Here is a 24,054-nt window from a genome sequence, read left to right as displayed (position 1 = left end):
CTGGACATAGAGCCAGGCCCCTTGCATGGCCCAGTGACTGAACAGAACCCTCACACTGAGCCACTCCCACCACCCCTAGCCCCCAATGCAGGAACCCTCTTAGGAACTACAGAGCAAGGCCTCTTCTGAATTAGCCTCTCCCAACCCTATCTTCTGCTCCCTCCCACTGAGACTCCGGGGACCTGGAAGAATGCTGGGTTCCTCAGAGGGGGGGGGGGCCCTCTAGTCCTATCTCAGTAGCAGGGGTGTTTCTTCTGTTCGCCTGTCACCAAGCCTCCCCTGACAGAGCTCCCCGCCCCAGTGGAGCTGGCCTGTCTTCTCATACCTTGGGGGATTTGTGGGGGATCCAGGGGGAGCAGGTGGGGCTATCTGGACACTTCTGCTCAATGTGAAGCAAGGAGCAAACTTTTCCTCCATGGCCCTTGGCCAGGACCCCCTCCCCCTAATTCTAGAGATGCCAAAATGTCTGTCCGCACATTTAATAAGCCACACCATGCCAGGCCTGTGCCAAGCGTTTTCTTTCTTTTTTTTTTTTTTAAGATTTATTTATTTATTTATACAAGCACTGGGTACAGTCAGAAGCGGAGGAGGGTGAGAGAATTGATCAGAGCCAGAACGGGGAACAGAAAGGCAGACTGATGAAATACACTGCTGAGGGGATCAGCGGGCGGCAGGAGAGGTCTGCGCGCCATGTGGACCCTTGCCGGTGGCTAGGGATCGAACTGGCGCTGCAGAGGCTGCGGGCAGCTTCACAGCCCAGGGCTCAACCGCTGGGCCACTGGGGAGGCCCCCAAGCATTTTTTTTATCTGAGGGACATGGGATGGCTGGGAAGGCTAGGGGGGATCCGAGGGCGCTAGAACAGAGGAGGTGCTGGTGAGCAGACGAGGACAGCAGCACCCCAGCTTTCACCGCCAGGGTCAGGGATCCTGCCTATGTCTGCACCTGGGTCAGCTGGATGTCACCCCCCACTTCCACGGTGTCGATGGCCCGCAGGTCATTCACACGGTGCTTGTATTCACACAGGGGCTGACCGTTCACTGCCACCTTCAAGCAGCCTCTTTCACACACGATCCACACCTGGGCAGAGAGGCCGTCGTTGGCGCCACGCTTGGGAAGTCCTCAGCGCTAAGCGCAGGCTCCTGTGTCCCCACCCCAGCAACCCGCTTCCTCAAGCCTCCCTTCAGCCCCAACCCGCTTCCCAGCCACGCACAAGGATTAGCTCCTCACTGAACACTTGGCCTCAACTTCCCAGGCCTCATCACGCTGTGTCCCTCGCCAAGGTTGCCCTTCCTGCCCTGCACACATGGGGGCGCTGCTAAACCCCCAGGGGATTCACAGCCCTTCCAGGCAAGCCTTCCCTGCCTTTCCTGCCTCCTCACTGCCTCCCAGTCCAGCCGTGCTCCTCCCAGGCCTGTCCTGCCCTCCTCCCTCTCCTGCTAGACCTTGACCCACCCAGGGCTCAAGCCATCCAGTCCTCAGCGCCCAGCACACTCGAGTGCTCAGAGCCGGCGCTGCCATGTCCGGAGGTACCAGGTCCACCCCAACACTCCCTCAAGGTGGCTGGGCCCCGCTGCGGGGCAGGGCTCAGTCTGTCACAAGCGCCACCTCATTTCACCCTAATAACGGGCTCTATGGCCAGCGGCCCCAGGTCGTTTTTTCGAGGAGGAAATTGAGCCCAGAGCAGTGAAGCCACCTGCTCAAGGTCACACAGCTCCCTAGACTCAAGCTGGGGCTCTCTGGCTTGAAACACCCCAACAGACTGTGTGAACATCCAAGCTCTTTCCCTGGTCCTCGAGGCCCACACAGTCCTTTTCAAGGCTGGGCAGAAAACTAGGGCATGTTTTCAAACACGGATGCCCAGACCCTTCCTTCTTTGGCTGGGGACCAGGTCAGGCATTGATTTTTCTTTTTTAAACTCTGCAGTATTTGAGTGTGTGGTCAGGGCTGAGACACCAGCCCCGTGTGAGGGGCCTCCAGTGACACCCCCAACCCTTCCCCCTCTCTCCCCTGCAGCCCTGCCTCCCTGATCCCAAAGAGCCCAGGCTCGGGGCTCTGCGCATGGGACCTGCCGCTTCCACCCACTGAGAAGGCACCCTCAGGCCTTTGCTTGGCACGATCTTTCTGCCATTGAGGTCTCAACTGAACTGTGGCGTCTGTGCCAGCCAGCGGTCCCCAGGCCAGGCAGGTGCCTCGGCATGGGCTGCCCCCCCACCAACCTTCCCCCACCCCCACCCCAGCCCCTGTGCGGCTCTCTGCATGGTTCCTGTTGTACCTGCAGGGAGCTGCCCCGCCGTCCTGTTGCCTGGTTCTTCCTCCACCTAAACTGTAACCTCAGCAGGGGCAGGGCCGCCTGTGCTTCCTGCTGTGCCCCAGCCCCTGGCTACTCTGCACAGAGGGGCCCTCAGTCACAGAGCAGATGAGGGATTGTTGGGTGAGGAAAAGCATGACGCCTCCTTCTGGATGTGTTGGGTCACTTTGGGCTCCATGAGTGGAGGTAAGTAACCTGCACTTGTGAGTTTTTTAGAGCACACCGGCGCCGAGTCCAAGAACAACCAAGACCCAAGTTCAATGCAAAAGCAAAAGTGGCCTTTATTAGCTAGCTCGAGCTAGGGTCTGAACACCCGGAGTGGAACCAACACAGGGGCCTCGCCCAGACAGGGTTGGACCCCGAACTTCAAAATTTAGCAGTTTATATAGGCATTTAGAATGGGTTCTTTAGGGTAATCTGACAGTTAGAGATGGCATCTCTTAGAATCTGGGTTCCGGGAATTGCAGCCTCTCTGTCAGCTATGCTCTTATAATGGCTGCTATATTCTGAAAATGGCTGCTGTTATGCTTCACCTTACATTCCCCCCTTTTTCTAAAACGCCATTTTAAGGTCCCGAATGCATGTTTGGAGCTTGCATGGGTTGCAGGGGCTAGTATTGTTGTCTAAGTACAAGAGTTTGAACCACCTCGAGCCTATTGCGAACAAAAGCAAGCAAGTGATTGAGTATACAAGTGATACAGTTAACAAGTTTGTCTTTCCCCCATTTTTTGCAATTCCCCTTATCTAGCATTAACAGGATTGATGACTTGTCTTTCCCATTTGTTGCAGCTTCCCCTCCCCTTGGGAAGAAAAAAAAAAAAAAGCTGGCGCCACCGGTTTCCCTGTAGACCCTTCCCCCTCGCCCTAAGGAAAACAAGTTGGCGATCACGATCACCCGTCTCTGTGCCTTGACACCTTCCCCTTCCCTTAAGATGAATGAGCTGACACCCATCCATCTCCCTGTTGAGCTGGCGCCCACTTGTCTCTGTGCGGACCCCTTCCCCCACCCCTTCGCGGATGCCTACCCATCTCCCCCTGTATAAATACCCCTGCCCGCTGCCAAAGAGCAGGACGGTGGTTTTTCGGACATGAGTCTGCCGCCCTCCTCATTTGTCGACAAATAAAACCGCTTTCCTTTTCCTCAAACTCAGTTTCCTTTTATTGGCTGAGGGAAACTGAGGCCGGCGTTCGGTAACACAAGGGCCAAATGTAAGCATTCGCAAGAGCAAAACTAAAGGTCCCGCAATGGCCGACAACAGGGTCGTCAGCCACGGGGAGGCGTTAAACCAAGATTCAAACCATCCCTGTTGGGCCTCCCGTTCTCTTTTTTTGTTTAGCTAAACCCTTTCTTACTTTGGCAAGGGATTCTCTAACGACCCCTGAAAGGTCAACATAAAAACAGCACTCTTCAGCTAAAGCCGCACACAGCCCACCCTGCTGTAGAAGAATAAGGTCCAGTCCTCGGCGGTTTTGTAACACTACCTCAGCTAGAGAGGATAGGGATTCCTGCATGTGCCCGTTATCTGATCCAATTCCTCTAGGTGTTCCATACCTGGGAACAATATCTTCTAATAAAATTTTACAGACGATAAGGGCCATTTCCTTTCTAGTGGGGAAGGCCTCAACCCACCCAGAGAAGGTGTCTACCAAAACTAAGAAGTATTTGTACCCATACTTTCCTGGTTTTATTTCTGTAAAGTCTACTTCCCGTATATCTCCAGGGAGCTCACCTCGTAGCCGCTTTCCCATCTGTTCAACTGTCTTACCGGGTTTCATTTGCTGACAGGCCTGGCAGTTTTCTACTATTTTCTTGGCTATCTGGTGAATTTTAGGGAAGTCTAAGCAAGCAGTCTTAATTAAAGCTCTCATATTTTCTGTTCCTAAATGCGTGGTCCGATGAAGGCGTTTTAAGCAAGTCTTGGCCTACCGCTTCAGGCAGAAGTAGTGTCCTGAGTCCTCTGCCAGCCGTTGTCTTGCTGAGCCCCAGCATGTTCTTTCTGGAGCCATTGGTGGTCTTTTTCTGTGAATGTAGGAGCCTGACTTGGAAGAGGTCCCATGCCGGGTTCCGGGAGGTCAACCTTGGTCACCTGAATGGTCACCAGTTCCTCAGTCGATAGTGCCGCTTTCTGGGCCTCCTCGTCCACCCTGTGGTTGCCTTGGGCCTCCATAGTGTCCAGTCTTGGTGACCTCTGCAATGTACAATTGCTAGGCGGAAGGGTAGCTGGACAGTCTTCAATAGCTCCTGAATGATGGGAGTGTGTTTGATTGGCCTCCCCTCTGAGGTGAGGAATCCACATTCCATATAGATTGCACCGTGTGCATGAGCAGTGGCAAAAGCATAACGACTGTCCATATAGACTGTTAGCCGCTTTCCTCGGGCTAGTTGGAGGTCCTTTGTTAAAGCAACCAGCTCCGCTTTTTGTGCAGAAGTGTCATTGGGTAGTCTGTGAGCCCAAATAACTTTGTCTTTACTGACCACTGCCGCTCCCGCCCTTCAGAGACGGTCCTGCACCAGGCTACTGCCATCTGCGAACCATATGTGGTCCGCCTCAACCAGGGTGGTATCCATCAAATTGTCCCTTACAGAGACGGCCTTAGCCAGGATGTCATGGCATTCGTGCTGCGTATCCTGCAAGGCAGGATCCGGCAGCAACGTGGCTGGGTTAAGGCTGGTTTTGGTTTTAAAAACCAATTCCCCAGGGGGAATTGAGGAGCAGCCCCTGATAATGGGTAAGGCATGCGTTGCTGATCCACTTACCCGATGGCTGTCTCCAGAACCCCTCAATTCCATGGGCAGTTACCACTTCAGTCTGCTGGCCGAGAGTCAGCTTGTCGGAGTCTTTGACCAGGATAGCCACAGCCGCTATGGCTCTCAGGCACGGGGGCCATCCTGCTGCCACAGGGTCCAATCGCTTGGACAGGTACGCGACGGCCCGCTTCCAGGGTCCCAGTGCCTGAGTGAGGACTCCCTTGGTGATCCCCCTGCTTTCAGCCATGAAAAGGACAAAAGGTTTGGTGGGGTCTGGTAGGGCTAATGCCGGGGCTGACAGCAAGGCGGTCTTGAGAGTCTGAAAAGCCTGGTCTTGTTTAGGGACCCAAGGAAAAGAGTGCATCATTTCCCTTGGTTAGATCGTACAGTGACTGTGCCAGGTCAGCGAACCCCAATATCCAGAGTCTGCAGTAGCCCACCGACCCGAGAAACTCCCGTACCTGTCGCCGGTTTGTCGGCCTTGGGATATTTAGGATGGTCCTGGTCATGGCTGGGGTCAACCAGCGATGTCCCTCTTTGAGGCGGTAGCCCAGGTACGTGACCTCCGTAGAGCAAAACTGGGCCTTTTTCGCGCTGGTGCGTTAGCCCAGTCGGCCTAACAGCCACAATAGGTCACTGGTGGCTGTTAAACAGGCCTCTTGGTTGGCCGCTGCCAACAGGAGGTCATCCACATATTGGAGGAGAGTAACATGAGGGTGGGAGGGCTCCAGGTCTCTGGCCAGTGCCTCATTGAATAGTTTTTATATCCTTGTGGCAAGTGAGTCCATGTTAATTGCTCCACCCAGCCCATATTGTCCTGCCAATCAAAGGCAAAAATATCCTGGCTTTGAGGTGCCAAAGGGATGCAGAAAAAAGCATCCTTAAGGTCTAAAATCTAGTACCAGGTGTGTTGTGGAGACAGGGCACCCAGCAAAGAATATGGATTGGGCACCGTGGGATGAATGTCAGCCACACGGGCATTAACCTCGTGTAGATCCTGAACCGGGCGTTAGTGAGAAGAATGAGTTTTTTTGACTGGTAGTAATGGGGTGTTCCAAGCAGAGTGGCACGAGGGAGGATTTTTAAGTCCTTTAGCTGTGCTATGGGTGGGGCAATGCCTTGTCTGGCTGCTAACGGCATAGGATACTGACGAATGCGAACTGGGTCAGCCCCTGGTTTTAGTTCCACAAAAACAGAAGTCTGGAGGGCGGCAAAGCCAGGACCCCCGTTTCGGCCCACCCCTTGGGAAATTGTTGCAACCAGTCAATCATCATACTGTTGTCCCCCCATGGTTTTGAATACAACTGGTATTCGTCAACCAGTGCCATCGTGAGGACATGGACAAGTGGGTCTTGTTGGAGCCCAGCGTCGAGCGGGAGTCCCGCTCGAGAGACTCCTCCTGGAATTACCATGAAGGAGTGGCTGACCGTTCCTTGGGCCAGATTGACTCGGCGGTCTGTTGTCCATGCATATTCTCGAATTCCGGTTGCCCCTTGGACCCCAGTGGTGCAGTTTTGTTTTTCTCCTTGATCCTGTATGAGAACTGAATACTGGGCCCCTCTGTCCACCAAGAAGTCAACCGGTTTCCCCTCCACTGTTAAAATTACCCTAGGCTCGGGAAGGGGAGCCGAGCCCTGACCCCCCTAGTCACTGTCCTCCGTGTTGACCTGGAGAACCTTTCCTGGTTTGCGTAGAGGCTCAGGCTCAGGCTTGTCAGGGCAGTCTCTGGCCCAGTGTCCACGTTTCTTGCATCGGGCACACTGGTCTCTGTCCAGTTTGGGCCTGGGTTTCCTTCCTTGGGATTTGTCACCTCGGCCCATTGCTGCGAACAGAATATGGGTCATTTGGCGGTTCTGCCTCTTGTTCTGCTGCTCGCTGGCGACGGTCTTCTTCTCTAATTTTGTCTTCCCTTTCTCTTTGCTCTATCCTAAGCCTTTCCTGTTTTTCCTCCTCCGTTTCCCTATTATGATACACCTTTTCAGCTATCCTGAGGAGTTCTTGTATTGGCCTCTCCCCCAGTCTTTCAAGTTTCTGGAGCTTTTACTTTATGTCTGGGGCTGCCTGATTGACAAAAGCTAGTGTGACCGCTGCCTGGCTATCGGGAGCCTCGGGGTCTAGGGAACTATATTGTCTGAAAGCATCCATGACGCGTTCTAGAAAGGCAGCCGGACTTTCCGTCGGTCCCTGTCTTATATCATGGATCCCAGCCAAATTTGTCGGTTTTCTAGCCGCTGCTCGGAGCCCAGCTATCAGAGTCTGGCGGTACACCCAGAGATGCTCCTTACCTTCAAGGGTGTTGTAATCCCAATCAGGGCGGCGAAAGAGGAACCCCAAGTCTATGGCAGTCGGATCCTGGGTAGGGCAGCCATCCACACCCGGGAACCTGTTTGCGTGCCTCTCTCCAGATCCTGCCTCTTTCTTTTGTCGTAAACGGGACCTGCATGAGTTGGAGGCAGTCGTCCCAGGTGGGTTGGTGAGTGAATAAAATAGACTCGAAAAGATTAATAAGACCTCTAGGTTTTTCTGAGAATGGGGGGTTTTGATTCTTCCAATTATATAGGTCGGAGGTAGAAAAGGGCCAATACTGCATGGTTTGTTGGCCATTTTTGCCTGCCGGCCCTACAGCCCTTAAAGGGGCTAGAATAGCCAAATTTTCTGCCTTCCCCTTCCCCCGTGTACGTGCGCTCAGGCCTGGTGATGAGATCGGGCTGGAGGTGGAGTCAGGCACCGCTGCGTCTGCCCCTCTGCCTCGGCCCCTTCGGCCCCTTCGGCTGCTACATCAGCATATGCAGGCAGTGCCGATGGGACAGCGGTGGTGGCGAGGTCGTCGTCCAAGGCCTGGAGGAGAGAAGGGGAAGAGTCCAGAAGGACCGGTGTTCTCCTGTCGCGGCGGGGAGTTTGGGTGACATAGATATGCGTTGTCCGTCCATTAGAGGAAATAATGCCACGAGGACAAAAAGGCCGTAACCAGTCAAGTGGAAAAACAGGCAGGTCCTCCCAAAGGAGGATGTAAGGGACCTGTTTAGGATGCAAGGTTGTGACAACCTTTTTTACTTGACGAATGAGGAAAAGGTCCAAGGAACCACCACGGGGCCATCGAAGATCTGGAAAGGAAGGCCATTGAGGCACACAAAGAGTAATAAAGAGACGTTTACGAACATCTAGGGAAAGATTTTGAACCCGAGTGCGAACATCTGAAAAATGATCTCCCATGAGTGAGAGGGGAGTTGTCTGTCCCTGGCCCATGTCCTCGCCCCAATGTCCTGAAAAATGAAAAAAGTGGGGGATGAACAACAAACAGTAACAGACAGAAAACGAACGCAAGACAACACAAGCCGGCTGGACGACTACTTAAGGCCTTAAAAGAATTTACCAGTGTGCACACAGGACCAGGTGTCCGCATCGGTCCCCTAGCCTCCGGCATCCACTTCAGAGGATCCGGCAGAAGAGGTACAACTGCCCCTGTCATCAGGACGTCTCCCAACTCATCCATCTCCCAAGTCTCCGAGACTGAGATCGGCATCAACGAGGCCAGCTTACAAATTGGGAGGTCGATCCCGCACAAGCCCCCAAATGTTAGAGCACACCGGCGCCGAGTCCAAGAACAACCAAGACCCAAGTTCAATGCAAAAGCAAAAGTGGCCTTTATTAGCTAGCTCGAGCTAGGGTCCGAACCCCCGGAGTGGAACCGACACAGCGGCCGCGCCCAGACAGGGTTGGACCCCAAACTTCAAAATTAAGCATTTTATATAGGCATTTAGAATGGGTTCTTTAGGGTAATCTGACAGTTACAGATGGCAAATCTTAGAGTCTGGGTTCCGGGAATTGCAGCCTCTCTGTCAGCTATGCTCTTAAAATGGCTGCTATATTCTGAAAATGGCTGCTGTTATGCTTTAGCTTACAAGTTTATTTCCTCACCTGTGAAAGGGAGCTAGCACCACCCACCGTCTGTGGGAAATACTTAGAAAAGAATCTGTTGCCCACTTTCTCTTCAGGGTCCAGACCTCACTCCAGAGGCATCAGCTCACACCCATACAAGATCCCCCAAGCCCTATGTCCTTCAGTGGCCCCAAGGGAGCTCCTCTGAGTCTAGGCTTCGGGACCTTACCTGGAAGCCTTGGCCATGGGTGAAGGGCATTTTTGGGGGCAGGTTTCTCTCCTCAGACCCTCAACAGCTGTTGATGTGGGTGTTTCGGACCATGGTATTTTCATTGAATCGGGGGTTCAGGTGGAAGACGATGTCACCCCCAGAGCGCAGGTTGATGTAGAAACTGGGGTCAGGTGTGGAACTCACATGGACCTCCTCAGCCTACTGGGCCACCCTGGCCAGCCCAGAGCCTAGGGGATAGCCAGAATAGCGGGGCTGCCTCCTCCGGGAGAGGCCTGGCTTACCTCTGAGTCCTGGGCAGGACGGTGCCTGACACGACGAGGTTCTTCAATGGGTACAGCCCTCCAGGGATGGTAGCAAAGAAAGGCAGGGTCTAGACAGGGGGAGGGGCCGGGCAGGTCACCAGGGGCAGCCAGAGCCCAGCCCTGCTGCACGGGGCCCTTGGTACCAAATTCTAAGGATGCAGAGTGTCAGCTGAGCTGACTACCACGCCTAGAGTAGTGTGTTTTTGTGGAACAGTCCATGGTCGCTTTATCTGATTCACTAAATGCTCAAGGAAGTTGTTCAGCCTTCCTCAGGTCAGGGGGATTAAACTGTCAGCAGAGGCACTTTGGCCAGACGCAGAGGGTAGCTGACTGAAAGGGACGGCCTCCCTTCACGGTCAGGGGACATTACAGTTGAAAGCACCTCTCAACACTCTCCTTACTTACTGGCTGTTTGAAGAACGTCAGCTGACTGAAGCGCCGCCTTTAATTTTGTGAGCTGCCCTTCACCCCCACGCTGCCCAATGCAAACCAAACCTCCACTCCTCCCAGGGCAACCACTTACGTAAGTTGGGTTGGGGTACACCATAGGTGGGATGATAGCGTTCTGTTGAAAGAGACCAGGAAATCCAGTGTGGGCATGTGTGCCCATGGCCCCCACACAGTCTAGGGGTGCTCCGATGTGAGCCTGAGGTCCTGAGGCTTCAGCCCTTGAATTCTCCCATCCCCCTCCCTCTCATGTCAGCCATGATAGTACTTCCTGCCCTGTCCCCCAGCCCCAATGTGGTCCTCAGCCTCCCCAGCACATCCACCAGGTAGCCCCACTATCCCCAGGCTTCCCACAGAAGAAGGAGAAGCACCTTCAGCCTGTGACCAGCAGTGACATCTTGGGGACTTATTCTCAGAAGGCAGGGCCATGAACCTCACTTCCAAGGGCCACCGCACCCCCTTTTAAGTGCCAGAAGGACAGGTTTTCCTGCTGGTCCCAAGGAGACCCACCTTTTGGGCTGCTGGGTAAATCCAGACTGTCTGCTGTCCCAAGGAAAGTTGCCCCTGAGTCATGAGCTGAGACCTAACCTCAAATGTCTGCATGCAAGATATTGACAAAGGTTTCTTCTGGAGAAGAAATACAGCTGCGCTTGTGGCCCGGCCCATTTTTCCTTTCAGGGGAATTTCCCAGCATGGCCAAGCTTTGTAGGAGGAAGGAAATGTGGGCCTCGGTTTTCTGTGACTGCCGGCAGGACGGCAGTGGCTTGAGAAAAAGTGTCAATTCAGGATGTTCTCCAATGCACCAGGGACAGCCCACCCCTGTCCCGACTCCCACCCACAACTCCCACCCCCACTTCGGCCAGGCAGGTGGTCAAGTGGTCCTACCTCACTGCCCTCTCCCCTCCCCATAGGGGAAGCCTAATGCCTGGTCACATGTCCTCCTGCTAACCCACAGGAAGACCCAAAACAAAGAGGTTCCAAAGACAGAGCAAGAGACACAAGAGGACTCCCGCAGGCTCCCCACACACCTGCAGGCCGAGGGGATAAGAAAAGCAAAATGGGGGCTAATGTTGGAGCCACATGGCAATACAATGATGCAGAAATTGTGGGCACAGTCCCAGACTATTGCTCATCTTCCTCTTGCTCCCAAGCAATCCTGTGGCTCTAAGAATCTTATTCACCCTGGCAGGTACAATACAGTTATGAAATGGGATGGGGGTTGGCAGGGTTGGAGGAGAGGGCCATCCAAATTGGCTGCTCCAAAGACACAATAAGTCTGGTGCAGACCATATCGCTTGCTAAGCTCCCAGAGGCAAGCACATCCCCGCCATGCCTTTTTCATAGTTGAAGGCTACCATTTACTGAAGACCTACTATGTGCCAGGCTCTGGCTTCAGTGCTTTCTGAGGGAGGAATCCTCAGCTCCTGTTTCACTGGCAAGGCAAACAGACTCAGAAAGGCTAAGCAAGTTGCTCAAGCTCACCCAAGCAGCAAGTGATAAAATCCAAAATGGCATCTTGTCCTGTCTGACAATCTCCACCACACCCTGCCCTGCCCTCCCAGTGGCAAAGCCAGGCTGCTGCAGAGATTCCTGGAGGTCCAGCTGTACCTGACAGACCACAGGAAGGCTAGGGAGAGAGATAGCCCTGCCCCTACTTCCCACTGATTCAGGAACCTGTCCCTATCCAATATACTATTTTGGACTTCTTTCTCCTGGCTGTGCAAACTACACTCCACATTTATTTCTTACTGATGCCGCTATTACTGTGCTAATGACCAGCCCCAGTCCCAGCCAGAGGCTCCTGGGTGTGGGGAGGAGGTGGTGGGGTGGGGGGACAGACACACAGGCACAAGCACAACGGGATGGGTGATGGCACAGCACAGAGGTGTACAAAGTCCCGCCTGATGGAGGGAGGAGGCATCCAGCCAACTGCCTGGCAGGAAGATGCCAGGAATGACATTTGAATAAAACATCTATGTAGAACATTTTGTATTATTTTATTTAAAGATTTATTTATTTATGCATACAAGAGCTGGGATACAGGCCAAAGTTGTGGGAGGGGGTGAGAGGATACCCCTGAGAGAGTGGGGAACAGAACAGACTGACTGAAATATACTGCTGAGGGGAGCAGTAGTGAGACAGGAGAGGTATGTCGCGCCATGTATGTAGCTCCCTGGCCGGCTGGGTTCGATCTAATGCTGCAGAGACTGTGGCCTGCTGATAGTGTGGCGCTCAACGCCTTGTGCCATAAGGGAGGACCTAAATAGAAACATTGAAGGGCCTTTAGAAGCTTGCTTGTGGGGGATGTGCAAGCAAGGCAGACAAAGGGGGCTTTCAGCATGTACAAAGGAGTAAAGGTCGGAGAGAGAGCCTTGGGGGAGCAGGGGAGGCTACTTGGGTGGGGGGCTTTAAAATTTTTAAACAGGGAGAAGTGTGATAAGATGTGTCTGGCAGTGGGTGGGTCTGAGGGAGGGAAACTAGACCAAGGTCCTCTGGGGAGGCACCACATGCCCTGGAGCCAGGCAGAGGCTCCAGGAGGGAGAGTGCTGGCCATGGAGAGCCATGGAGGAGGGGAGGGGAGACTCAAGGATGACTCCTCAGTCTCGAGCTCTGGGCTGGGTGGTGTGGCTGAGACAGGGCACACTTGTGTGGACATGCTGGGGTCACTAGGACTTTTAGATCCCTCTGTTGACTACTCCCCGTGGCCTCTGGGAATCACTCACTCGTTGTTTGTTCTTCCCCCTGGGCTTAGATGAGAAATGAGAAGGCTTTGAGAATCCACTGTGAGGGCAGAATGGACAGGGGCCACATGGGTGTTGTGTTAAAACAAAAGGCAGGCATCAGGGGGAGAGGGAAGGAGTGTTAGGGGAGCCAAGGAAGAGAGAAAAGGCAGGAGCAGGGGTAAGAGGGAGAGAGCCGGCAGGCAGAGAGAGCAGACCGCCACACAGGCAGGACAGGACCGGGAGGTGTGTCCCTGGAGTCACCTGGCTGGAGATTGGCCGGTACCTTCAGCACCGCACCCCCAGCCTGTGCCAGGTGGACGGTATTACCTGGAAGCTGATCTCGGACAGCTGCACGCAACCATTGACACAGAGAGTGTCTGCACGGTGGTAGGGCACGCGGTGTGAGTATTGCAAGAAGCAGCTCCCGTTCACTGTCACCTGCAGAGAAGAGTCACGCACAGGAAAGGGGGACACACCCAGCCTCCAGCACACCCCCTGCCTCTAGACATGAGCACCTGCCTCTGGTTATCTCATCTGTCTCCCTTAGGGGAGGGCCCCAACCTGCACAGTGTGTCAGGGACATACCCGTGAGCCCAGGTGCATGGAGACTGCTTGGCTCTAGTTGTTGGCTTTTAGTTCTGTGGTGTTTGTTTATTGCAGGGTTTGTCTTTCTAGTAGTAGCTCACCTGGGGGTTATTCAACATGCGCATTTATGTGTGCATGCAAGTATTCACTGGGAACCAAGGAGAGGCGACCTTGGGTTGCACACTGTGGGGTTGGAAACTTCCACGTTCCCTATACCGATAAGCTTGCCCAACTCCCCACACCCAAGGCCCAACTCTGTTTGCAAAAGTGATTTGCGACCTCTGGCAAAACAGCCATTAGTAGAACCTGAGCAAAGGTTATAATAATGTGGCTGAAAAATAGGTGTCCCAGGGACCTGGGGTGCAGCAAGGAATGGAATTAACCTGGACCTTAAAGACCCTGGAGGTCAAAAAGTAACAAGGTGACTTAACTAGTTGGGGTTTTTTTAAGATTTTTTTTTTTTATTTATGCATACAAGAATTGGAGTGTAGGCCAGAGATGCGGAGAGACAGGATTCACCAGAGACATAGTGGGGAACAGAACAGGCAGATTTATTTACTGAGCACATTTACTGAGATACACTTGTGAGGGGAATAGCAGGTGAGATAGGAGAGGTCTGCTGTGCCATGTGGGTAGCTCCCTGGCTGGCCAGGGATCGAAATCATGCCGCAGTGGTTGGCAATAGCTTGATAGCGCTGAAACTTAACCACTGTGCCACCAGGGAGGCCCAACTAGTTCCTTCACTCTGATTAAAAGAGCCCACAGGTGGGCCTCCCTCATGGCGCAGGCAGTTGAGTGCCGCACTGTGAAGCTGTCTGTAGCCTCTGCAGCACGGGTTCGATCACAGCCAGCAAGAATCCCACATGGCGAAGCAGACCTCTCCTGTCTCTCCCGCTGCTCCCCTCAGCAGTGTATTTCATCAGTCTGCCTGTTCTGTTCCCCTCTCTGTCTGGTGAATCCTCTAACCCACCCGCATATCTGGCCCATACCCCGGTTCTTGTATAAATAAATAAATGTTTAAAAAAAAAAAAAGGCCCAGAGGCACCAGGAGGCTGCAGCCATCACTAACACCCTTAAAAGGAAACAGTCTTACTGCTACATATTATTGCTCAACCCAACCAAGTTAATGCGAGTTTGTAAAAGTGATTCACTGAGCCCCAGGGCTGGGGACAGGCAGCAGGAGGGGCAGCAAGATCCCTGCTCACCTGGAACTCTGAGCTCTTCACCAGGAAGCACAGCTCAAATGAATGTCCATTCTGAAAGGGCATTGGCATCTTCCTCTCCTCTTGCCCCCAGCACCCATTCTGCATTGTGTTGCAGACCACATACCCTCCATCCTCAAAGCGTGGGTTAAAGTGGAAGGCTATGTCGTTGTCGGAGTCGCCAGACTGGAAGTTCACACGAAACCTAGGCCAGGAAACAACGTGGCTGATGCCCAGGAGGACCTACTCACCTCTAACTTCATCAAGAACTTGCCCGCTTACCTGCCGAGCAGAGATTAGTTTGTTGACATTCTCTGTTCTGCTAGTTACACTTAGCTAGTTACACTTGTGCCCTTATTACATCTTGCCCCTGCAGTGTGACTTTCTAAAAATAAGTGGGAAGTGGGTGACAAAAAATGTGGACACTACCCACAAGAAGCCCAGGTCTTGGAAACTGATTACAAATTGGAGTCAACGAAGGAAGTTGAGAAACGTGCCTAGAAGTGAGAGTCTTTACCTCCCAGGAACACTTGGAGGCAAGCTCCCAGCTGCTCAGCTGGGGAAAAGACAACATGTTTTCAAAACCTGTGAAATGTGTGGGAAGGTCCTTATAAAGACAGTGGCTAAGAGGAAGGCCGTGAATAAACATTAACTCTGGGACACCAGAGACTTTAGTCTGCTTGTCCTTCATTGGAAGGAGGTGTGTGTCCCCCATGAGGTGTGGAAAGAGTCAGCCAGATCTGTCCTCACAACTACCCTCTGCACCATCATTCAATGACCTAGAACCTCAAGTTGCTGCACCTGCCTTGGGGGAGGATTAATGAAATGGAGTTCAAGAGGTCCCCAATGCAAGTAAATGTTTGTTATTGTCTCTCCTTGGAAGAAGTCCTTCACCATAAAAACGTCCTTTGACTATAGCTGTGGCTCTAAGGTTGAGGAATTAAAAGAAGCTTCCAAGAACCCTGACTCAAAAAGAGTGGCTGTTCTGCCTTTTCCAAGACATATCTTGCTAGTGACCTAAGAGTAAGCTCCAGACTGAGGTCTCTGCTGAGGCGACACCCACCCTCCCAGAACTTGGCCCCAACACTGTTCACAGCCTGCCCTGGGGCTCCTTCTGGCCTTCAGGAGGTACCACATGTGAGGAGCTCAGGGAGGTGCACTGTCCCATCACCAAAGGACGTTCTCTGACATCCCTGTGGAGCCCATTTGGTTTCTCTCTGGAGAGGAGAGTCCCGGAGTCCGCCCTCAAATCCAGGCGGCTCAGTGAGCTCTCCGTCCACAGGCACAGGATGTGCTGCCAGGAGCACTCAGGGAAAGGACCCGTGACCCGAACCAGGAAGTCCATGTTCCTCTTCACATGGAGAATAATGTCCTGAAAGAGCTTTAGGCCTGCATGTTGCCCGTGTGGACCCTCAGGTTCATTCCTGCGAGCTTTGAAAATCCCGCACAAGGAAAGGGTTAAAGCAAAAGCTCCCATGGGAAGAGGTGGGGACAGTTTCCACTGGACAGGAGGGGTGGAGAGGTCAGACAGAGAGGAGGAGAGAAAAGGACGGAAGTTTAGACACGAGGTCGGGACTGCCCTGGCAGGCGGGGTTTAAGGACTCCAGAGGCCTGACTTCCCTCAGCGTCTCCTGGGGGCACTCAGGGCTCTCAGAGAAGCCCCATGGCAGCATGGCTGTGTCCATCTGGCTGGAAGGCCATGGAGGGGGAGTTGCCTAGAACCAGGATGCCACGCTGAGGTAGGATTGGGCCTGGGAGTGGCATGAAGGGATCCAGAAGGTCCCAGGACTCATGCAAGTCAAAACAGGACCACTGGGGTCAGAAATCAGCTGGGATTGAGATAAGTCATCTGAGAGAGGGCCACATGTGGGGGGATTCCATGGGCATTGCGGACTTCAGCAAGCAAGCATTATGTAGGCCTAGCTGAGCAAAAATCTCCCACTTCCGCACCCTTGGATCTCAGCAGAGGTCAGCTAGGGCTGCAAAAGCATGGGGGCCTGCCATTTTCTGAGCTGGCCAAACTCGTTCCTGTTCCCAGACATCCCCCAGGACTTTCCTCAGGAGCAAGTAGGGGAAACAGTACTGAGATTTTGCATTTTGAATTGACTTAGCATTTTCCAGAAAAGACCTTGAAACCCAAAGTGGCCGAATTACATTTGATGACAAAGCTGAAATATTTCCACATCAGCAGAATGAAGGGCAGCTATGGGAAATAAAGGAAATCATTTCTTCTTTTTTCAGCTCTGGGTCAGAGAGTACAAAGTTCAACACCACAACTTTTTATGCTTCTGCACAGGACTGCATGGGTGCATAGATTGTACTAGCCCTGTTAGCCCCTTGTGTGATCGGCAGGTGACAGTGGTGCTGTGGGTGATGCTGGGGACTGGGAGGGACTGAGTGAACCGACCAGAGCTTTAAAGTGCTGGGACTTGCTAAGGATTGAGGCTGGAGAGAAACAAAAGTTCCAGGTACCTGTTTTCATTGGAGTAAATAACGGTCCCTTTGACAGTGATTTTGCTTCCTTCTTGTAGACCCCCTGGAATTCGCCCGCAAAAAGGGACAGCCTGCAGGAAGAAGATGTAAGTCAGTCAGTGGGTCCACCCCCTTCTGTTCCTGCCCTTAGCCTCAGCACTTGCTTGGGCTCACCTGAATGCCTGGCACCTCCCTGGGGGCCTGGTGTGGCTGTGAACAGCACAGAGGGTGTCTGGGCCTCACTGATTTTCCAGGCCCAGGAGGAAGCAGATGAGAATCTAGATAGTCTTACGGACATTCTGAGATTGTGATGTGGAGACACGGGCTTGGGGACGATGGGACAGAGAGATGGCCTCCCTTGAGAGTATGCAGGAAATGAGGGTTCCAGGAGGGCCTTTTAGGAAGGGAAGTAGCATGCACCCTGTCCTGAGATGAGAGGCCCTGGGCCCCCCACCAAGTTCCTGGTAAACACCCGGGGCCTGACTGGAGCTCAGACAGCCTCAGGGACAAGAGTCCCATCGCCCTATTCTAGAGGAGAAACCTTTCTGCTCACATGAAAGGGCCAAGAAAAAGGCACATTTCCCTGCCCACCCTTCCATTGACAATGGCGATCATGACATTTTCAATTTCCCAGCCACTTAGTGGCACCTATTTCCAGATCTTCTCTGCAGTCACAGGGCAGGCCCTGCCTCTACTTCTGCTTCTGGGCCCTATAATCCTATTCCAGGCCCTTGGCTGACTCCAAAGCTCTAGTGTGTTCTCTCCTCTGCTCCTAGGCCCCATCAACAAGCCCTTTGTCAAATTCCATTTCCCAGTCCTCTTTAAAAGAGGGATGGTTATGGTGGGCACACATATCCACGTGCCCACTCCAGGTTGAATCTTAATTCTGCTGCTCATCACATGAGTGGCCTTTAGAAACTTACTAAACTCTCTTTGCCTCAGTTTCCTCATCTGGAAAATAAGGGTAAAGTTACCTACTGTATAAGATTGTTTGGAGATTTAGTAAGAATATCTGTGGAAGAGGTTGACACATAGTAGGTGTCTTCCTACCATGGTCTCTCTGAGCAAAATTCCCAAACTGGTTACTGTCCAACATTCAAAGCTTATTCCTAGAATGAATTTTATCTAATATGTTTCTGTCACAATCTGCAGTAAACATGATCCTATCTCCTAGCAAATTTTCACATTTTCAAATTGTTAATGTCTTATCTAACTTCTCTTTTGTGTTAACACCCGACAAAAAGGAAATGTCTATAGGAGCCAGGCAGATGGTGCATATAGGTGAGATTCTCAGTAGGGTCCAATAGGGAATGGTGGGTACTATGACAAAATAATCTCATATCTTTCATCTAGAAGGGCAGGATCCCCTCAGGTCTAAGCAACAATTATTATCTGGGCCCAGTGTTGTTAGAGCTTCCAGTTTTTTAGGAGAAGATAGATATCTCGACTTTTTATTTTCTGTAAAATTTTCTAATTCCTAGGGGAAAATTCTTTCAAAAGGATTGTGGAAGAATTGAAAGAAACATAATGAAATACATGCAATGGAAAGACATAATGAAGTATATGCAAATCTGGATTTGCCTGAAAGTATCTCTAGGGTGGAAAAGAATGTAAGTTTGAGCATAGATGAAGCAAGACAGGTCTTGAGTTAATAACTGTTGAAGTCAGGTGATGCCTATGTATTGTTCTTATTATTCTCTCTGTATTTTCTATAGGAATAGTCAAAAACAATCAATGTATTTTGAAAAAAAAAATTACCCAGCAGCCAAGGACAGTCCAGTGGCCATTGCCTTGTGACCTTGAGTTGTATGACCTCTCAGAACCCAGGGCAGAATCCCAGCTCTCAGGCACACTCACACAGTGTCCTCACTCATGTGGGTGGTGCTACCCATGGACATTTGGGAGGGCATCATGTTTTACCTCAGGCCAGGTCTGAGCAATTCACAAGTCCCCTGCATCTCCATTCTCATGGTTGTCTTTTCCACATCAGTGGTTTTGGAGAAGCAAGTCAGCCTGATACATGTGTGAGCTGGTGGCACACTCCCTGAAAACTGCTTCCCCCATTTGTAGAAGTCTGAAATTCTCCTAGGAGTGTTTCATGCAGTCAGGAGAGATAGTGCTTACATTTTGAACACTCCTGGCAAGTTTGTGGCCTTCACTTAAGCATCTTCACAGAACTGAAATCACTGAATGATGGGGGTTGGGGAGTTGTCAGGCACAGAAGAAAGGTGAGGACAGAGAGGGGAAGGAGGCTACAGACCCAGGTGGCACCTACAGCTTAATCTTAACCAATGATTTCTCCCCAAAAGTTTTTTTTTTTTTAAAGATTTTTATTTATATTCATACAAGAGCTGAGGTACAGGCCAGATGCGCGGGAGGGCAAAATGATTCACCAGAGGCAAAGCAGGGAGCAGAACAGGCAGACGACAGAAACACTGCTGAGGGGAGCAGTGGGTGCGACAGGAGAGGTCTGCTGCACCATGTGGGATTCTCGTTGGCCAGCTGGGATCAAGTCAACACTGCAGAGGCTGTGGACAGCTTCACAGAGCAGTGCTCAACCCGCTGTGCCACCGGGGAGCCCCCAAAAGTTTTGTTAGATTTCAATATCTTAAATGGCATCCCCAAATTCTGACAAACACTATATTTAGCTGAGTATAATTTTCAGACAAGGTTATTCACTGCAGAAAAAGATTGAAAAGAATCTAAAAGACCACAATTGGAAAAGGGTGAAATAAATTATGGTATAAATTATGGTGAAATAAATATATTTTACATACCTTTACTTATTGAGGGATGAAGTATCTCTGGAAGGAGTCAAGGAAACTGATAACACTAGCTGACTCTGAGGTGGACAGGGTAGGATAAATAAATACTACCTCCACCCCCACCCAAAACATCCACTTTCCCGTTGCGGGAATCTGAAAATGCTACAACTTGTGGCAAAGGGACTCTGCAGGTGTGAGTAGTGAGGGGTCTTGAGATGGGCCATCTCCCAGCTTCCCAGGGTGGGCCACAGAGTCACAGGCTCCTCAGCCTAGGGAGGCAAGAGAGCAGAGTCAGTAGTAGGAGCTGTGTCAACAGAGATGGAGGAGGAAGCAGCCTTCAGCCAAGGGAAACTGGCAGCTACCAGACTCTGGAAAAGCAAGAGACGAATGTTCCCTGAGGCCTCCAGAAGGATGCAGTCTTACTGACATTTTGATTTTCTTTTCTCACCTCCAACAAGACTGTAAGAGAATGGATTTGAGTTGTTTTAAGCTGGGCCGGCCATGGCTGCTCTGTGTGTGTTTGTGTGTGAGTTTGTGTGTGTGAATGAGACGAAGAGTGAGAGAGAGTGAGAGAGAATAGGCCCGTGCTTTTCCTGCCACACAGGCTGCCTATCTCGGTGAGCACAGAGCATCCTTGCTCCTGGCTCACCAGCTGCTCCCCACGGCCACAGTGAGTCCTGTCCTGTTTGTAGGTCCAGCCGCCCCTCTGGCCGTGGGAGGAGGCTGGGCCAGACGAGACCAGGCCTGAGCTGAGAATGGGCTGAAGCTCCCAAGCCAGACCAAGTGGTGTGGACAGCTCTGCAGAAGACGGCTGGGCCACGTGCCCTTCCTGTCACACTATGGAGAAAGTGAGGGTCCGACTCCTTGGGGCCAGGGGTTCACCGGGAGAGGCCCCAACGTGGGATGAAGTGTCCCAGTGCCCGTGGCAACTGCCACTATTCTTTCTCTTGTCTGGACTCCAGGGCCCTGTTTTAATTCGCTTCTGCCCACAGGAGGGTTTCCCTAATGATTTGAAGCTGTTGGCTTCTGAGTACAAGGATTGGAAAGAACAAAACATTTATTAATATAAATGCATTTTGGGAAAAACCTGGGATCCCCCATCTGGAGAGTGTGGGTGCCCAAGGTCACATTTTTTTTTTTTTTAAATATTAAATTTTATTTTTATATTCCCCCATACAATTGCAAACGCCCCATTCTGACCCCAATCCTTCCCCTCCCGCCCCCCACCCCCCAAAAAGTGTCTCTGGTTCATAGTTTTTTGTTGATTTTGATTTTCACTTTCTTATATTCACCAAGGTCACATTTTGAGCCTGAGGCCCACTGAGGTATTCACACCTGGCGAAGCTTCCTCCAGCCCCACCCCAGAAGCCCCCACCAGCTGGTCACATGGCACCAGGCCAGCAGGGAGGGCACAGGCCAATTAGGGGCCCTGCTGAGGCAGGACACAGTGCACAGTCTCAGTCACTCCCCGCACTCAGCACCTGCCGCTGCCCATCCAGAAAGGCTCTGGAAGCTCGCCTGGCCCTCCCCTGCGCCTGCCCCTTGAAATCTCTGCCAATCAGACTCCTGTACAGGCTTGAGCCCACGACACAGTGAACACAGACGCCTCCTGAGCCCGGTTGCCGCTTGCCTGACTTGCTCCATTATCGCTTTCCCCCTTGTCCTGGAAGTCAAGTCATGTTCCTTCTCTGCCACTTACCATTGGGGCCATTTGGTAGGTGACTGCAACCTCTTTAATCTCAGATTTTCCAAGGATGGAGTGGGGACATTAAGACTCCCTGGTGGCACAAGAAGTTGGGTACCACGCTGTGAAGCTCTCTGCACAATCTGAGGCACGAGTTCGATCCCTGACCAACTAGTGAGCAACCCACATGGAGCAGCAGACCTCTCCTGTCTCGCCCGCTGCTCCCCTCAGCAGTGTGTTTCAGTCAGTCTGCCTGTTCTGTTCCCCACTCTGTCTCTGGTGAATTCTCTCACTCAACGCATCTCTGGCCTGTACCCCAGCTCTATGTGCATAAATAAATAAATCTTAAAAAAAAAAATACTCCCTGGTTTTGAACAAGACACCTGCAGACAAGGTCTACATATGTTGCAAAATGAGGCAAAAGGCGACCCTTCACATGCCCCTTCTCCCCTCACACACTCCTTTCTCATCCCTCTGAAAACACCCTGGCCTGCCCTTGACCTAATAATTCACTCCTCAGGGAGCAGAAACTCCTCAGATGGCCTTCCCTGCTGCCCCCAGACTCCTTAGAATACAAAACAGCCTCACAGCTCCCAGGACAGGCAGGTACCTTGCAAACTCTCTAGATAGGAGACCCACTTAGTCCTGACCTCAACTCAGGCGGGGTGGCTCCTGGATTATCCCCATTTTACAGATGTGGAAACCCAGGGAGGCAACAACCACTTGCCCGAGGTCATCCGGCTAGTGCTTGGTTGAACCCAGGGAAGCCATCTTTAAAGGGAGCGCCCCTGACCGCCTGGCTGGACTGGCCCCTTCCCCAGAAGTCCTATCACTTCCCCCACCCTGCCAGCCACCATTCTTCCATTTATCACCGACGCCTGCCTTCCCAAGAGCACCCAGACAGGTTAGACACCCAGAGGGAGCACAGACCCCAGTGCTGACCACACCACCCTCCTGGAAAGGCGTTGTTGGAACAATAGGAACAGAATTGTGCCAGCTTGTCCCATCTGGCTTTCTGTGTTCTCTTTGGGATATTACCTGCCCCTATGTCTCCCCTGGCACACACTCGCTGCCACCCATGAGTCCTTTCCTCAAAGACCCAGAACTGCTTCCCACAGCCTAGGCAGGCCCTCCACTCAGCCATCGCCACCCGTCAGCAGCACAGAACTCACTGGGTTCTTGTAGGTAACGGGCTGGGCACCACTGAAAGCCATCTTGTCCTGCTCCTGTGGCCAGCACTGCTTCCCCAGACAGTCCTCTGCACTGGAGAGGACTTAGCCAAGAAATAGAAGCCTAATCAATTTTGCATTTGTTCAATGGGGAGGAACCAGAAGCAGGAAGATGTGGTCTAGATATAACAAAGTGGGATGCTGGGGGAGGTGCAGTCTCTGGCAGAGAATCCGCTGCCCCCTCCCAGCCCAGAGACCCATTTTGCCTGACCCTTCTCTTCTGACAAGTTTCCAGATGTCACCATCCACAAGTGTGTGACTGTGTCCTGAGGTTGCTCCTGCAGACCTGCAGGAAAGGGCCTTTGTCCCTGGGTTGCTGGTACATGGGGCGGTCTGGTGGTGCTGGGGGATGGCCTGGTTAGACCCATTTTTATTCACAGAGAAACTGAGGCTCAGAGAGTCTAAGGGACATGACCAAGGCCACGCAGCTCACCACCTGTAGCCTGAGTTATATGAGGATTCTTAGGTCCTCACAGAGTAAGTGTCCCTTTAAAATTCCATTCCTTATATATAAACATAATCATAGAGACACCAGAAATGTTTTGCAGAGAGAAAATGTCCTAATGCAGGTTTTGTTCCAACAGGCTGCCCTGGGGCCTCTGACACTCCTCGCTGAGTGTGTCTTTCTTCTCTTCTCACTCCTTTTCTGGGCTTTAGAATGCACGCGAAGAATATTCCAGGTGACAGGGCAGTCAGGGAAACATGAGCCACACCGCCTTTACTTGACTTCAGCACCTAGTTAAGGGAAATGCTCAGTGCGCACAGACAGCAGAGTGGGCTGGGTAGGGGAGGCAGAGGGGCGGGGCGCTGATGTAAGCTTCCCTGAGGCCACCAGGTCCCTGCAGTGAGGAGGCACAGAGGTGACCCTGCGAAGACCAGGGAAGAGCAAGCGGGTGGAGTGTTCCCTGGGCCATGCATCCCTGCTCCCTCTGCTTTCTCCCACCTTCCCTAGAAGTGGCAGACTCTGCAGAGACCAACCTCTTTGACATGTGCACACAGACCACAGCCACGGTCCCTGTGAACCCCCTCCCTCCCCACTATGTTCTTGGGTCAGCCAGAACTTGACCTGACTGACCGGGAAGAAGGCAGGGTTGGAGCAGCCAGGGGTATTGCTAGCTCTGTTAGCTGACTCCGGCGCTGCTCCCCCTTCTTCCTTCCTACCCTACTCTGTGCTCTCAGGGAGCAAAATCCCTTTTTGTTCTCTGCAAGCATCTCCAGGAAAGGAACCATATTTACTGACACCAGAGGTTGACTAAAGAATCCAAGAATCTGGGCCTCCCCGGGTGGCGCAGGCGGTTGAGCGCTGCCCTATGAAGCTGTCTGCAGCCTCTGCAGCACCAGTTCGATCCCTGCCAGACAGTAAGGGTCCCACATGGTGCCGCAGACCTCTCCTGCCTCCCCCACTGCTTTCCTCAGCAGTGCATTTCTTCAGTCTGCCTCTTCTGTTCCCTGCTCTGTCTCTGGTGAATCCTCTCA

At 52.3% G+C, this 24,054-nt stretch overlaps 1 protein-coding gene across 1 annotated transcript; it reads right to left on the bottom strand.

Annotated features, from left to right (window-relative positions):
• Positions 1 to 931: 931 nt before the first annotated feature.
• On the bottom strand, positions 932 to 22,563 carry LOC119231459 (galectin-9-like). The gene is given in 9 exon segments (XM_037493198.1): positions 932 to 1,078; positions 9,167 to 9,329; positions 9,451 to 9,539; positions 9,995 to 10,036; positions 11,401 to 11,526; positions 12,969 to 13,079; positions 14,432 to 14,633; positions 16,901 to 16,992; positions 22,522 to 22,563. Coding segments are annotated over 9 exon segments (1,014 nt in total).
• Positions 22,564 to 24,054: the final 1,491 nt, after the last annotated feature.

Source organism: Talpa occidentalis, unplaced genomic scaffold, assembly GCF_014898055.3.
Source record: "Talpa occidentalis isolate TD23 unplaced genomic scaffold, MPIMG_talOcc4v2.1 talOcc4.7, whole genome shotgun sequence".
Taxonomy (NCBI): domain Eukaryota; kingdom Metazoa; phylum Chordata; class Mammalia; order Eulipotyphla; family Talpidae; genus Talpa; species Talpa occidentalis.
This window is presented reverse-complemented; position numbering and strand designations above follow the sequence as displayed.